General features: G+C 43.6%; 1 protein-coding gene across 2 annotated transcripts in view; it reads left to right on the top strand.

Annotated features, from left to right (window-relative positions):
• The window catches only part of Atp10a (ATPase phospholipid transporting 10A (putative)), a 183,802-nt gene that overhangs the window by 82,070 nt on the left and 84,248 nt on the right, over positions 1 to 17,484 (top strand). For both annotated transcript variants that reach the window (XM_076851272.2, XM_076851273.2), the window contains exon 2: positions 2,650 to 2,854. In XM_076851272.2, the coding sequence (XP_076707387.2) occupies positions 2,650 to 2,854 (205 nt within the window). The remainder of the gene's footprint in view (positions 1 to 2,649; positions 2,855 to 17,484) is intronic.

The raw sequence follows: 17,484 nt of genomic DNA on the forward strand, positions 1-17,484 counted from the left end.
AGAAGGGTTGCAATTTTCCTGGGCAAGTTTTTTTGGGTGTGTGGGAGACTCCTCGATGAAGTTAAGTTTCCATCTATCGAGAACATCACATAATCCCTTACCCCTCCCCTTCCTCTCTGAAGGGCGCCAAATTCAAAGGTTTTCTCTACCAATTTCCGCTGGACACAGTTTCCACTCGCCATTCCTGAGTCACCCTCCTAGTCAGCACCCGCCACGTCACCTATGCAACCCGTCTTAAGCCCAAGCTTGCAAGCTCATACTCTCTGCCCTCTTCACTCTTTCTCTCTGCTCTCTTCCTCTTCTTTCTCTCCTCTCTCTCTACTCTCTTTCTCTTTCTCTCTGTCCTCCTCTTCTCCTCTCTCTGCTCTCTGCCTCTTCTTTTCTTCCCCTTTGGGCAGCCTCCCAGTAAAATCTCTTGGTTGCATCTCTGTCTCAGGTGAGTCACTCGCCTTTCAAGGTTCATGACTACTGACCAGGTGACAGGGTCAGGGTGCCACCGTATTCAGTCTTGGGGAACTCCTCCTTTTGAGTCTTAGGTGAGGGGGTTATGTCTGGTGGGATTGATAATCTCCTGTGTCTAAGGTTTCTGATATATTTTAGGATGCCCATGTGTCCAGATGCTCCTGATTTAGCTTAATAAATTGGCATGAATAAGTTGTTTATCAACTTGTGCCTTATAGTTGTTCTGGAGAGATGGTGGTTATTCCCTTGCACAAGGCGTAGAGCCATTCCACCTTGACACTTGCATGCAGAAGGGAGTAACTCATGGAAAACTACTGATTTACAAATGGAGTAACTCAGGGCTAGACACAGCCGGAAAACTATTGTTCTGTACATCATGGGTAACTCGGAGCAGGCCTAGCCTGCTTTCCACACCCCCAACCCTTGGTAACTTGTAATCTACTTTCTCTCTCTGCTAATCTGCCTACTCTAGGTTCTGATGTAAGTAGAAATACACATTTGTCCTTTTGTGAAATGGCTTATTTTCACATAGCCCAAAATCATCAGAGTTTATATTATAAACTCTGATTATAGAGTTTATATTATAATAGTCTTCCTTTTTTTTGGTGGGGGGTACCAGGGATTGGACTGAGAGGCACTCAACCACTGAGTCACATCCTCAGCCCTATTTTGGATTGTATTTAGAGACAGGTCTCACTGAGTTGATTAGCACCTTGCTTTTGCTGAAGCTGACTTTGAACTTGTTATCCTCCTGCTTCAGCCTCCGAAACTGCTGGAATTACAGGTGTGTACCACCGTGCCTGGCAATAGCATTCCTTTTTATGACTTTAATATCCTATTGTATGGCTATGCCACATTTGTTTACCCATTCATCTGTTGAAGGACAGGGGTGGAGTCTACATTTTGGCTGTATAATGGTGCTGACATGGCTCCCCAGCCACTGAGCCACACAGCCCACAGATCTCTTCCAAGAAGCAGTAGTGTAGTGGTGGAGATGTGGCCCAGGTGGCTGGAGCATGGGCAGCACCCACTGGCCCTGGGTGTTAGGATCTCTCTTGCTAGCATGCAGCTGGGGCCCAGTGAGCCAGGGCCAACTCAAGCCAGGGCGTGCTGACTTGTCATCTGGCCCAACCAGACACCCATTTCACATAATGACGCAACCTGCAACTCCTAAGCATCACAATCTGCCAATGTCAACCTCTTGGGAAGCTGGAATTGCAGGCAGAATGGCAAGAAAACGGAAGTGGGGCAGACCTGAATGGAAATTCACTCAGGGATTAACCAGCAGTGTTAGTACATTTTCAAAGCCTGATTAGCATAAATGTGGACCAATAACATTGACCCAAGTGCTATATAAAGCCCTAGCCTAGCACACTTTGAGTTGGTAACTCCTTCTGGTCCCCTCTCACCGTGGGTCCCACCTCATCTTTCCAGAGCTCTGTCTCTTCCCACATGAATAAATCCTACTCTTTTGTAGTCACTCTTCTCATCTGTGGATTTCATTTGTTGAATTTATGACACAAGGACCCCAAAAGAGGAAAATGGTGGTGAGCTTCTGGGGTCTGCTGCAAAACTGGAGGGCATAGTTTGATGGTAGAGGAGCAGAATCCACTTTTGCTGACTGACCCTCAGTGATGCTGGCCAGCACCCCCTGCCTTTTTTAGCTGTTAACATTAAAATAGGCTTAGACCCCTCCCAACAGTAGAATGGAGAAATCCTAGTTTCATAGCAATGAGCATTGGCTTGCAAGTTCCAGTTTTAGTTCTTGCTTTTAGTTCTTTTGGGTATATGTGTCGGTGTGGTCACTATAACCGTTGTAAAGTGAGCAGTTCGATGGTATTTAGTGCATTCACAGTATTGGGCAACTCATAACCACTCTTTAGTTCCAAAATCTTTTCCTCACCCCTGAAGAAAACCCTGACTCATTAAGCAGTCATCTTCACTTCCCTTCTCAACTATAGCAGCCACTAACCCACTTTCTGTCTCTATAGCTTTGCATGTTGGAACATTTCATATAAATGGAGTTGTACCATATGTGGATTTATGAATATTCTTTTTAAAAGTTTTTATTATAGAAATTCCCAACTTGTGCAAAAATAAAATTTGATAGTTGGCCTCCAGATATTCATCACAGTTTAGTTGTGATCAACCTCTTACTAGTCTTATTAACTAAAGTCTTTTTATCAGGGATGAAAAGAAGTATGTAAACCGATTCTGGAAAGAAATCCGTGTGGGAGACTTCGTGCGTCTTCGCTGCAATGAGATCATCCCTGCAGACATTCTGCTGCTCTCCTCCAGTGACCCCGATGGGCTGTGCCACATCGAGACTGCCAACCTGGATGGAGAGACCAACCTGAAGCGACGGCAAGTGGTCCGTGGCTTCTCAGAGCTTGTAAGTGACTCATGTTTCCAGGACATCACAGGCATCTGGGCCACACAGTTTCTCCCATGTGGCCCCCCCCCCGGGGCGGGGGAGGGGGCGGGGGAGGGGGCGAGGTGGGGGTCAGGGCATCTGCAATTTTCTCTCTGTCAGGCTAGGCTTATTTTCATAATAGATGAAACTGAGAGTCTGAGAGAACTCGTGCCTGCTTGATCCCGTGATTGGCCTGTGAATTTGGGGAGCAGGACTTACTTTTTCTACCTCTAATTTCCATTGGACACTTATGAGTTTCTCACAATGTTATTTAGAGACCCTGTAAAGTTACAGGGAACATTTACTGAGCCATGGTGCTAGTTCATCAAATGGCAGTGTAGCAGAAGCCATGGCCTGTTCCCAGCATGTAGCTCAGGAACATTTTCTCTCCAGGGGAGTTTCTAAGATCAACACCTTGTCTTCCACAGTTGAGTTTTGTCTCAGGTATATACCAGCCACTGTGCAGGAGGGTTGCGGGGTGAAGAGTTGGAAGGGAAGTAGTTTTGACCATGCACTAAAGCCTATTGGCCAAGAAAAGCAAATTCCACCAGGGGGTTCTTAACTTTCTGTCCATGCCCAGCTCCAGGTCTATACAGGGGACACACAGTGCTAACACCAGGTGAAATTAAAGTGATATGAATCCTTGAAGATCAGGAGGTGTCTAGCAGGAAAACGTGCTCTACAAAGCCCCCTCCTCCTCCTAAGCCTGTCGTGTCCTGGATTGTTCATCTGAGGCTTGCCTTGGGGGTCTGGAGGATGCTTTCAGAAGTGGTCCAAGGAAATGAGTGCCTGCATTTACAGGGAGGATGATGTTGGGGATTTTTTTTCTCTGTCACTAGAGACCTCTCCATGAGTCCAGAAGAGGGGTCCAGTAGGGGGTTCTTCTTGGCCTTAGAATCAGAATCCACTGGGCTGATCTGGAGCAATTGGCTTCATATCGTAGTAAATGGATCTTGAGAAGGGCATTTTGTGTGGAACAGTTCATTGGGCATAATTTTGGGGGGATGCCTTCTGCCCAGAAACATTTGTGCAATTCCCCCTTGGTCACTCTCATAAGTGAAGGACCTGTATACATTTCCAAAAGGCCAAATAGGTCCCTGTTTCCTGTAGGCTTCACACCTTGCTTTGGCAAGTGGAAGGTCTTGAGCCAGAGGTGACCACTCCAAGTGTATCACCTCATGACAAGCCTGTAGTTTATTGTTCTACTCTTGCTTATTTCTACCACGGTTTCCTTATTTTTCTTTTTTTAATGCCTTCTTTTGTACTAAGTATAGTTGGCAGAGCTGCCACAAATATTTCTTGGAATAAGGCAAAGCAGATATAAAAAATTAAAAATTAGCCAGACTCAGGGGCATACACGTATAATCCAAGCTACTTGGGAGCCTGAGGGAGGAGAATGGAATTTCCAGACCAGTCTGGGCAACATAACCAGACTCTAATCTCAAAAAAAAAAAAAAAAAAAAAAAAAAATTATTTAGATGGAGTGTTTCATCCCATCCCAGATCAGGAGAGCTGATGAGTGTTTTTGTCAGGGACCCCTCCAGGCTGTTTCCAGCATGTGCTGCTCTGGTTTGTTAATAGATGTGCCATCCCTAGGTGCCACCTCTTGTCTTAGTAAATTGTGAGAGTAAGTCAACCTTGTTCCCTGGCTTCTCCACCAGGCCTCCTCGATTTCCCTGAACCTAAAGTCCCTGCCTCCTCTCCAAGTGACAAGTCAGTGGGTGAATGAACACTGAAATCTGCCAGGGGACAGGGTCCCCTCTCAGTTCTCAAGATCTTACTGGGAGTTTCGAGGAAGAGGAGGGCTGCAGAGGCTCAAATGTCCCCCTCCTGGAGGAGCCTCCCACCTGCAGAAGATGACATCATGAAAAGAATACACACAAATACCTAATTGATAAAACTGCAGACAGTGAGAAAAGGATGGTGAAATCTGAGAGCTGGGAGCAGGCTGTTCATGCTGGGGTGGAGGGCAGGGGAAAGCCACAGGCAGATCTCCTTGGTCACTCTCAAGAATAACTTCCTTGTGTCATATCCTCTAGTCTTCAACTTCTGAACCCTGTCCTATTCAAAAGCCTCTCTGCTCACTTATTTCCCAAACAACCGCAGCACTTTATAGTTCAGTGGTGCTTTATATAAACAGGTCATTTATAAGTGGAATGTTTAAAATTCAAGGAAGGCTGCAGACCAGCCCATCCTACATCACCCTCCTCAGGGCCCTGTAGAGGCCTGAGGATGTGAATAGAGTGAGCCATAATTTAGTCAATCTAGCCAGAATTAACTGAAATAGTTTTGACTTTAATAAAAGTCTCTTTAACAGCACCAAAATTCTTCAATGGGCAGGTTCCCTTATTGGTACATTGTTTTTATTTCTGCTTCCTCCCTGCTGTTTTTCTTTCCCTTAATGTTCAAATACATTTTTTTTCCTGGTACCAAAATTCCTGTTTATATATTATTCTTCTGAAATTTATGAACTACCCATGAAAATAAAGACAGTGAGTCTCTAGCTTTTAAAAGCTCAACAAAAGAAAAAATGAGCTTCTCATTGCAACGTTAAAATGCCAAAAACATTCAAGTGAGTTTTTCATGAGAGTTTGCTAGTCTCAGACAGATGAAGAACTGATAAGGATCTGTGTTGACTTCTGTCAAATGCAAAGTAGTATTTTATCAGTTTGATGAATGGCCAGTTGGAAGTGGTGAATTCTAGGAAAATTTAAATTAGAAGAGATTTATATCTCTTTAAGAATAATAGGTAAATGTGCCATTAATGCAGGGGCTGGGTATATCCATCAGGGTCCAGTCATGGGACAGAAATCACACAATTCAACCAGGGGAAGTTTGATGTAAAGGATTTTTTTTTAGGTGGGGGGGGAATACTGGGGATCGAACCCAGGGCTGCTCAATCACTGAGCCACACCCCTCCAGCCCATTTTAATATTTTTAATTAGAGACAGGTTCTCTCTGAATTGCTAAGGCTTGCTACAAACTTGCAATCCTCCTACCTCAGCCTCCCAAACTGCTGGGATTACAGGCGTGAGACTTTGCATCTGGCAAGAATTTTTAAAAATGTTTTAAAAATTCTTTTATACATGACAGTAGAATGTATTTTGATGTATTATATATATGTGGAGTATAACTTCTTGTTCTTGTGGTTGTACATGATGTGGAGTTACACGGGTTATGTATTCATATATGAACATAGGACAGTTATGTCTGGTTTATTTTACTATCTTTCCTATTCCCATCCCCCCTTCGTTTCCCTTTGTCTAATCCAATGAATTTCTATTCCCTGCAGTGTCCCTCATGCCCCCCTTGTTGTGTGTTAGTATCCACATGTCAGAGACAACATATGGCCTTTGGTTTTTTGGTATTGACATTTCACTTAGCATGATAGTCTCCAGTTCCATCCATTTACCTGCAAATGCCACAATTTCATTCTTCTTTATGGCTGAGTAATATTCCATTGAATATATACCACATTTTCTGTGTCCATTTATCTGTTGAGATTGGTTCCATAGCTTAGCTATTGTGAATTTAGCTGCTATGAACATTGACGTGGGTGCATCACTATAGTATGCAGATAATTGCCATTCTCTAATTGCTAGAACATTTTTTTTCATATAGTTTTTTTTTTTTTCTTCTGGAAGTGCCTGTTTGGTTCCTTTGCCCATTTATTGATTGAGTTATTAGTTTGTTTGTTTGTTTGTTTGGTGTGTTTGAGTTCTTTATATATCCTGGAGATTAGTCCTTTCTCTGAGGTACAGTTGGCAAAAATTTTCTCCCGTTCTGTAGGCTGTCTCTTCACATTCTTTTCCTTTGCTGTGAAGAAGTTTTTTACTCTGATACCATCTCATTTATTGATTCTTGATTTTATTTTTTGTGCTTTAGGAATCTTATTGCCGACAGGATGGAGATTTGGGCCTATTTTTTCTTTTAGTAGGTGCAGGGTCTCTGGTCTAATTCCTAGGTCCTTGATCCACTTTGAGTTCAGTTTTGTGCAAGGTGAGAGATAGGGGTCTAATTTCATTTTATTATATATGGAATTCCAGTTTGCCCAGCACAATTTGTTGAAGAGGCTATCTTTTCTCCAGTGTACGTTTATGGTGCCTTTGTCTAGTATGAGATAACTGTATTTGTGTGGGTTTGTCTGTGTGTCTTCTGTACCATTGGTCTTCATTTTTGTTTTGGTGCCAATACCATTGCATTTTTGTTACTATAGCTCTGTAGTATAATTTAAGGTCTGGTATTGTGTTGCCTTCTGCTTCACTTTTCTAATTGAGGATTGCTTTGGTTATTCTGGGCTTCTTATTGTTTCAAATGAATTTCATGACTCTGGTAAGAATTCTTAAGGAGGGATTGTATAGTAAGAAATAAAGGCAAATTACTGTGACTGTGTAAGGGGCTGTCACAGACTTTAGATGTGCCCCTCCCCACTCAGAAGGCCCATCCATGGTTCCTGGAATGGCAGGAAAGCTGCAAAGGGGCTGCCCTCGTGGAACTTGCTGAAACTCTTTCATAGGGATTATGGGGATGCCATCCACAGGTAGGTGCCAAGGCTGGGAACTTGCTCAATGCCTGGGCAACTGTGGACCACGGGGCATTGCCATGGCCAGGCCCTGGGGAAGTTTGCAGAAACTCTGTATGTGGCCCAGTAAGGCAGCCCTGGCTACTTCAGTGGACCAAGATGAAGACTGGCAGCAGCCCTTTAGGCAGCTTCCCTGAGGAACCTTGGCCTTGGAATGTGAGAAGACTGGAGAGGTTACAGAGAGCAGCAGCTTGGATTAGAGTACAGCCTGCATCCACTAGGCTCCTGGTTACCCTCAACTGAGAGATGGAGAAAGTGTGGGGCATGCCAAGTCTAGGAGAAACCTGGAGGGACCAAGCAACAGAGAACACACACACACACACACACACACACACACACACACACACACTCACACACACTCACACACACTCACACACACACTCACACACACCAAGGCCAGCCCCCTTCTCCTCCGGTACCCTCTACCATCAAGGCAGAACTTACTTCCTCTTCCCACACTCTTTGTTTCCAGATCACAGGTGAAGTGCTTGTTTGGGATACAGTGCTAAGAAAGTACTGTTTGAAGCAGGACTCACTAGACTTGAGGAAGACATCACTCACCCTTCCCAGGCATGTGTGGCATGTGTGTTGATATGTGCTCCAGATGAGGAAAAAAGATGAATGTTTGGATGGAGAAGAAGAGCATGCCAGGTATTTCAGACACAGGCCAGAGAGGGAAATAGGGCTGCATTTAATGAACAGCATTAGATAAGCTGTACAGAGTTGAGGGGTTACGGGGAAGCAAGAGAAGCAGGAAAGTGGTGACATTTCCTACTCAGACTCCAGAATCCAAGGACAAGGACCCAGATACCAGACAGATGGCTCCAGAACCTTAAGTCACCCAGCATCAAGCCTCTGTCAAAGGCAACTTAGATTTGGAGGCTTAATGAAGATTTGATTTAAAAAATAGTCACATGACATTGTCCAAGAATTAAGAGAGGAGCCCCAGTGTTGGATATTCCCCTCTCAGAACCTTAATCACATTCAGTTAGGCATTCTGGGTGCCAGGGCTTATTGTATCCATCATATTTGTAATAGAGAAAATATTTTGAAACAATTTTATATATTTTAAGAAGCAAATCCTGTGAGGTAATGATTATTACATCATGGTATAGATGGGAAAAGTGAAGTCAAGAGAGTCTCTCAAGGTGCCTTTCCCTTCCCCATTTACCATCAAGAGTGGAGTGTGCAGGGCATGAGTTTTGTTACCTCCCAGGTTGTCATGGAGGGATCTCCAGTTTCCAGGGATTCCCTACTGTACTAGGCATCTCCTGTCTCCTCACAGGCACATTCATACAGTCCCGCAGTCCTGTCCTGAAGTTGCATTTATCCATCCTCTATATGGGTAGAATTTCTATCTACTCTAACATTTGCACAGTCATTTCTGCAGAATTAGGAGCTGCCTAATTATATCAATTTACATACAAGTCCATTTTATTAGAAAAATAAATTTTCTAAAAAAAATTTGCAAAGTTTTATTCATTCAAAAAATATCAAGCATTTGTTATGGATCAAATAGTATTTTAGGTGTTGCATTGATCAAATCTGAGAAACATTTTTCCCCTCACAGTGTTTGCACTATTTATATAAATAATAAAGGTAGAAGTTTGAAGTGATAAGTACTAAGAGTGAATGATAATGCAGAAACAGAGCCATGAAATGTCAGGTGGGTGTTGGAATTTAAGACAAGGGAGGGAGGAAGGTAGGGCAAGGATCCCTGAGGAGAGCCCAGAACCAGAGGCCACGTCATTGTTGGGGAAGAGCTGTCCAAGAGGTGACTTCTATGTTGGCTTATTTACTGAGAAAATATGTTCCGATCATTTGTCTTTTGGGTGGACCTAGTTGGATTACTGTGGACAATCCAAGTTCCACCCACAGCTGTTCATGTAGCACTATTTGGAGCAGTAATTGTTGGGCTTGTAGGAAGAATTTCACTAAATTTTTCCAGGCCTGTGTGGATGTGTGTCCACATGTGTGCATGCACGCTGGCATGTGCTGCAGATGAGGAATACAATGAGAAAATGGGTATGGAAACTTCCTTAGGCCGGAAAACTGTTTGAGAAGCACTAACTCAAAAAGATGTAACTCATATCCAGATCTCCACTGATTCTGGAGAGTCATATGGCTTTACCTCTACCATGTGTAGACATTGTTACTAAATTCCCAGCATGTGAGGATTGTTGGCAAATCTGTTTCTTTTGTGAAGAAGAGCCAGACCTGCCCCAAGTTAAATGACAGAATTCAGGGAGCTTAGAAAAACAACTTTCAATTTTTAAATATTTAGAAAATAAAAAAAAGTTTTTGCACATGCTTTCCAAATTCTGTCTGCCACAGGACAATTAGAGGGGAAAAAGTTTGCCTGAGGTTTTTTTTTTTTAACTTTCCAATTTGCTAGTCTTTAATTAAATGTAGTTACATTCTCAGCTGTGAAATCTATTGAGGCAACATAATCTATCATCTATGTGGATAACAAAAACAGCTGGCTTGGTGTCTTGGTGTGTTAATTGGATTGGTTAATATTAAGTCTTTGCAAAAGATTCATGATTTTCTTTTACATATTGAAATATAGTCAACAAGCTCATAAATTAGACAAGGGAACATATTCATTCTCAAAGTTAACCATTACATAATTTTCTTGAAGGATATTGAATTTGTAATAGGAAAGACAGAAACTACTTTGAGAATGAAATGATTTTATTTAGATAAAAATGTTAACGCTTGCAAAGGTGGACAATCAAAGAAATTTGTTTAGGTAGGTGATAGGATTATTGGAAACATACCATGTTTTATAGTATCAACTGTGTATATTTCATGGAAGGGAATGTAAATTTGATTGTACCCTTTTTTGGGGGGGTGGAGTACAGGGGATGTTGTAACTCAGTTGTGAAGAGCTTATTTAGCTTATATATGGCCCTGGGTTTGATCCCCAGCAACCCCTCCCCCGCAAAAAAAATAAAGAAAAAAAGAAATTGGTGCTCTGGGTTTTTTGGTCTGAAACTATGATCTATAAAATCACTGCTTATAGAAAGTAAAGCACTTTGATCTTAATGAAAAAAAATGCCACAATTGTTGATAATATTAGGCTAACCTGAAGTATTTATCCACATTAAGTAGAAACATTCTGTTTAAGATGACAGATAATGTGAAATGTTGTTTCTCTTTAATTATATTTTCATTGTTTAAAGAAACTCTGGGGGTGGGTTAACTTAATTCCAAATTTCCTGACTGTACTTAAATCACATTAGCAATCATAAAGTGTTTGAAGCTTTGTGTATTTGTGACCATGTGAGATCCGTCCAGTTCACACTAAGCTTTTACTCATAAGTGATGGTGGGTGTGTATGTTTATTTGGATATCTATGAGTGTATGTGCACATAGGCATGAGTATGCATAGGTGTGTACAAATATGTGCAAGCAACTATGTGAGAGTGTGTACAAGAGATTTTGCTTCATTAAATTATCACTTTGTCTTTAGGTTTAGGAGAGGATAAACATTCTTTCCTGGGCTAAGACAGTGTTCTAGAAGTGGATTGATCTGCAAGGGAGCATTGGGGAATCTGGTGTCTTCTGTGTTGTCTTTGACACCTATTGTGAGTCGTAGGCCTTTGGTGAAAGATGCTCAAACAGTTCATCCTCTGCTGGGTAGACTCTGGAACACCTTGTCCTTTGATAAGAGGCCTCTGTCTGGCATCATTTTCCTTCCACTTGTTTTGTGAGCACCATGCCCCCAAAGAGGAAACTTCTCTGTGTCCATGAAGTACAACATGAAACTAATCAGTACTCCTTAGTCTCTGTAGCTGTTTTAATTCTCCCAGTTGTCCTCATTTTGTTTCTGAATTTGTAAGAGTCTGTTTCCCCTGTCACCCAGTGTTCCTGGGGAGATTATATAATACTTCTTATTTGCAGATGGTTCTCAAATGAAAGGCAGTATTTTGGTTCTCCTTTTGGTATTAGTGTTCCTTAAGAGTTTTGCCCATCCATAAATGAAAGTGGAAGTGGTGAGATTGGTGGGCATGTTTTATAATGGTGGTAAAGGGGACCTAATAAGGTTCAAAGTTGCCTTCAGAAAACACCATTACCTACTTGGGTCTGGGTGAAACCATGCTTCCTGACATCTAAATCGGGCTTCATATTGAAATAAAGTCTTTCTCACTTTATTCATGCTCATGAATAATCCATCTGCTGAAAAGGGACTTAATGGGCTAAATGAGTATTTTATCCAAGCTGAGATCAGGCCAAAAGCCAACTTCCCTAGTTTGTTGGTTTTCAGTAAAGCTGTTTTCAGTCGTACAGTGTTGCTGTCAGAATACCTTATTCTCTCCTCCCCTTCAAGTTTAAAGGCCAAGAAATGGTGGTATCATTGACTGCAATGAGAAGTTTCCCCCCATGGTTTCAGAGAATAGGTGCTGAGTACATTCAGGTGAGCTTTCTTAGGTTTAAAACTAGACTAGTGCTTAAAAATCTCTCTCTCTCTCTCTCTCTCTCTCTCTCTCTCTCTCTCTCTCCTCCCTCCCTCCCTCCCTCCCTCCCTCCCCATCTCCCCCTCTCTCCCTCTCTCTCCCTCCCCCTCTCTCTCCAAACACACATATACACAGTTAAACCAAATAGTATGTAGTCAGCATTTGAGGTGCTCTGGCTTCAAACCCTAGCATCAAAAAAATAAAAATGAAAATAAATTTAAAAAAAAAACAAATAAAATAAACCTTTGACTTTTTTGTCTTTGGGTACAAAATGGACAAGAAAAAGTATTATTCACCTTGAATGACTGAGTTTCAGCAGTGGTTCCTACTGTTGGCTAAAAAATAAGACTTTTCATTTGTGTGGTAAAGAAGGCCAACTTCAAAGGATTACAGACCTAGGTTTGTTTTGGATAAAACTTCAAATAGTTGGTTTGCTCATCCGGCCTTTATCAAGTGTTTTCGAGCCTTGACCAGTAGGCAGGAAATTCTTAGAGGACAAACCCTGAGGTTGACGTCTCTGCCTTGGCACAGGGAGACCTCTTTGGACCATGGAAACCCTTCTCCTATATTTGACCTGCTGTCGTTTCAAGGGTGAAAGCAACAGAAAGAGGCTGTTGATGCAGGGTGGGATTCTGAAGCTGAGGTCAGACCGTTTGTCTCAAGCATCAAAGACAAGTTTGGCCAGAGTGGGGGGGGGAGGTTTGGATGTCCACAAAGAGGGAGCCTCCTACCTTTCCTGAGTGTGCACACATGCCACACATCCTCTGAGACTGGGGTGTTATAAGAAGCTGCCTGCAGATTGCTGGTTGATGGGAGACTGGGAGCAGGCACAGCCCAGAACCTGGAATTGGGGGCAGCTGTGTCAGCATTCAGGAAGATTGTAGCCCTTCCATGTTAGTTAGCTTTGTGTCACTAGAACAAATTTCTGAGATAATCAGCTATTGAGGAGAAATTGTTTATTTTGGTTCACAGTTTTGGAGGTTTCAGTCAGTGCTCACTTGGCCCCATTTCTTTGAGCCTATAGTGAGCTAGTTCTTCATGGCAGGAGCACTTTGCAGACCAAAACCACTTACCTCCTCTTTGGGAAGTGAAAGAGAAAGAGAAAGGTATGCCCCTTGAAGGGTGTACCTTCAATGTCCTAAAGGATTCATCACCTTCCAATACTGCCATCCTGGAACATAGGGGCCTACCTTTGTGGGACACTTAAGGTCCAACCTATGGCACCTTCTCTCCTGCCCCAGGCAGTAGCACCGGTTGACACTCACTGAGTGATCACTGCATGCCAGTTCTCTTGACTCTTAGGTCCTCTTATTATTCTCATTTACCAGATGAGCCACTGAGGCACAGAAGACATCGTCCTTTTGACCCAGCTTGTGGCCAGAGTAAGTAGTGATCCTGGTTTAAGGCAGACAGATGGGGCTCAAGGCCAGGTGGTAAGGCTCACTTGGGGCCACCTCCACAGAGCACTGAAACTATCACTGATGATGTTCAGGCTGGTGTAAGCAGGGTTGGGCTAAACCATAGCTACAGTGAAGTGTGGAAGAAGTAAGGAGCAGCTGAGAATATTTCTGCACATCCACATTTCAACCTTGATGTTTTGCATCATAGTGAATGCTTGTGCACTTCCAATATCCTGAGCAGTGAGTGACATGTATAGGTCAATCTAATGGGCAGGAAACTTTTAAAAATTTACTTAATAGATGCAGTGGTTGGTCAACAATGTGCTCACTGACTTGCCTGTGATGATGGAATGGGATTTCTAAGTTCCTGATTCCCAAAGGTCATAGTAGGGTGTCTGTCTTCTTGTACAGTGAGGGCATAGGCTTGCAGTGGTAATGCTTTGGTTTATATGGTAAGAAGTGACCCTGTGCTCCACTCCGGAGCCCAGATGCATCAGGCTCCCAATAACACATGGCCCTGGTGCTCTTTAACAACCCTGGCCATTCCCTGCATGGAGCAGGCATTCAAGAGCTCACTTCCCCATTTCCACAAGTGAACTTCCTGAGAAAGCAAGGAAGAAAGGCAGTCTTTGGGTTGAACCAGAAGAAAGCGACTGGCTGGTGTTGCCCCAGTTCTCAGACTCTAGCTTCCTGACCTCAGGACCCTGCTCTACAGGACTGTTCCTCCTCATTTTGTATTTCAGAGGAGTCTATGAATGGAGACACCAGCCAGCATTTTAGCTTCAAGTTCTGATGGGTGTTAACAGATGAGATTCACAGACAGAGACAACCAAAGGCTTTGGAGGCATTTTTAGACATAGGATAGACCACGTTTTAAATGTACACATGTTTGCTCAGACTACTCTAACAAAGTACCACAGACTGGGTGCCTTAAAGAACTGAAATTCATTTTCCTACAGTTGTGGAGACCAGAAGCTTGAGATCAAGGTTGCAGCAGGATCAGTTCCTTCTGAGGCCTCTCCCCTTGGCTTTTAGGTGACCACCCTCTCAACATGCTCTTTCCTATCTGTGTCCTAATCCCCTCTGATGAAGACGCCAGTCACTGGATCTAAGCCCACCAAATTACTTCATTTTAAATTACTTGCCTCTTCAAAGGCCTGTTTGTTCAGTCACATTCTGAGGTCCTGGAAGTTAGACCTGAATTTGAGGGGGACCGAATTCAACCCAAATTCAATAGTGCACTTTCAGATGAATACGACTACCGTTCCTGGAATGGAAACGTTATCCCGATATAAATAATCTCAGATCCAACTTAGCTGCATTCCAGTCCGCTCCACTGCCCGGAAGAGGAAAATGCTTTCTCTTGTTGTATCTATGGCTGGAAACGTGAGGCCTAGTGAGGAAGCTGAGAGCGAGTCACAGGCGCAGGGTGACTGGCTGCAGCCTTCAAGGAAGCTGTCAGTTAGATATGCATGTTGCATATTAAAATCTCTGTGAATGACGGAATCAAAGGAACAAGAATTTTATGGGGTGAATTTTAAAAACTGATTAGAGTTCTTTGAAGTATTGGTGTGTGTGTGTGTGTGTGTATGTGTGTGTGTAGTCAAGGTATTAACAGCCAGAACTCTTTTTAATAAATATTACCCATAGAAGTAGAGAAGGAAAACCTTTCAACCCTTGACTGAAACCTCCCTTTGATCTTGGAGTTTCCTTCTAGGAAGACCCAGTTTCCACTGGAAATGATATCTTGTGTCTTTCCTAATCCCTGTTTGTTTTACATTATAAAAGGAATCAGGACTTGATTTCCACCAGTCATGAAAAGTGTTCTTCTGAGAGTTAACTTGGAAACACAAGGCCCTGACCTGGACCTGGAGGAGAGAGAGAGGTGCTCTTGGGGTTGATAGGGATGGGATTCCAGGTCCCCATGGCCTGTGACAGTTGTATCTGGCTAGCCTGGTGGGGCTCCCTGACCGGAGCTTGTCCTTCCAAGTTCACATCTGTATCATGAAGGCACCAAGAAACATTTACTTATGTTTTAAGCAGAGGAAGTCACTTTTTTTTTCCTAATTATACCATTTACAAAAAGGTCACAGTTAACCACTGTGAGCTTCTATAACAGGAGCAAGTGACCGGGCACTCTTCTTTCCCCAGCTCTCCACCTTTGGCTCAGGAGGCCCTGTGGTACTGATCTTCCCATGTAGTAGACTGCTTCTTTCCTCTCTCTGTCTTTTCAGTACTCTGGTCACTTCCCAGTCATGCTGACCCCTGCACTTGGAGTGACCCATGACCTGACCCTTCTCATGGGTACAGACCAACAGCTGCCAAGTCCTGGATTCTGCCAGGGCAAGACCTGGAATCACATTCATGGGGATGAGAGGACCTTGGAACAGCACTCAATGCGTCTTTTGGAACCTCTCAGTCCCACCTACATCAGGGATACCCAGTCAGATGGCCACATCAGATATATCTCAAATTCAGGACACTGGAAAATCCCATGTGGGACTGTATGGAACACATTACCCTCCCTTCTGCACTGGAAGGCTTCAGATATGTGAAAGCTGTCAGATCCTTACCCCAATTGGTCACTGTGCCAACACTTACCACCAGCAGTTAGTAAGATTGGTCCTCCTATCCCCTGGTGCACAGTGGTCATTAATATCAATCCCCCTTAGCCACCCCACCCCCCTTTGAGCCAGGAACCAAATCCAATTGTGTCTAATCACTGAGCAACATCCCCAGCCTTTTTTATTTATTTTGAGATAAAGTCTCAGTAAGTTGCTTAGAGCCTCTTTAAGTTGCTGGGGCTGGCTTTGAACTTGAGATCCTTCTTCCTAAGCCTCCTGAGATGCTGGGATTATAGGTGTGTGCCACCAGTTCCCCTTGGGCGTTTTAGAAGTCCCTTAGGAATAGGCTTACCCTGATATTCTGACTCCTTTGGTATGGGCTATGTATTCTCCAGTATCTCTGAGCTTAAGCCTCCCACCCTGAGATAATACAGTTTCTTTCCTGATTGCTGCTCTAGATCCAAAGAGGTCAGGCAGTTCCTTTCCTTTTTTTCTTTCTTTCTTAAAACAGGAGTGCTTTACCATTGAGCTACATCTCCGGTTATTTTTTTTGACATGGAGTCTTGCAAAGATGCGAAGGCTGGCCTTGAATTTACAATCCTCCTCTAATCTCAGTCTCTCACGTCTCTGAGATTGCAGGCATGCACCACCAGGTCTTGAAAATAGGTCTTCTTAAATCATGCAGCAAACCCAGCATTGTGGCCAGAGCATCTACTCCTGCAACACTCTGTGTCCTATATCCTGGTCTGTTTCTCAGCTCATTCAGTTCCCTCTTCTGACTGCCCCATACCCAGCCTGGCCTATATCTGTCCTATTTGCTTTGTCCCACAACAACTAGACTTGGCTGCTGCAGTCTGTGCAGTCTCTCCCGGTTCACCCTACATTCTGCAGCAGCGATTGCTAGAATGACAAACCCAAATCACAGTTTTGACTTTGGCCGTCTCTGGCTCAAATGCCTACAGTGGCAGGTGGCATGTTTGAGCTCCGTGGTAAAAATGAGGAATGGGTCCCTAGACCAGAAGGGGTAGGAAGTGATTTAATGACTCCCACAAATTTGACTGCAGTGTGCTACATAGCAGAGCCGCCTGTCTAATGGAACTGTGGATGCCAGAAAATCAGGAGGGGCAAAATATAGTGTAAATGTCTATACGTATACATACACAAGGGTCCCACTAGAGGATCACTGATTTGACAAGAGTTTCCCACTGATTTAGTGTCTTGACAAAACCCTGACTAGTCTAGGTGTCTTCTGGTACTGGTGCATTCTGATCTGGTGCCTCACTAAGCTGTAGCTCTGGTCCCCTTTGCACCTGGCTACGCTCCAGGAAGTTCTCCAGAGGCACAATGAGCCCTCTGCAGTTGAGCACAGACACTGAGCCTCAGGGTTCTGCAATGACAAGGCCGGGTCTCCAGGAGTCTGTTCTACTGCTGATGGGGCTGGGGCCCTCCTTAGCCCTCATTGAATGGGTAAGGATCCACAAGGGGTCCTCCTGAGGTTATTGAAGGTAGTAGGAGTGCTTTGTGTTGAGTCATAGCCAGTGTCAGGCACACTGTACTCAGGGCTGCTGTGTGACTGCACTTGGAAAAGATAAGGCCCCGGGGC

This window comes from Callospermophilus lateralis, chromosome 3 (genome assembly GCF_048772815.1).
Source record: "Callospermophilus lateralis isolate mCalLat2 chromosome 3, mCalLat2.hap1, whole genome shotgun sequence".
NCBI lineage: Eukaryota > Metazoa > Chordata > Mammalia > Rodentia > Sciuridae > Callospermophilus > Callospermophilus lateralis.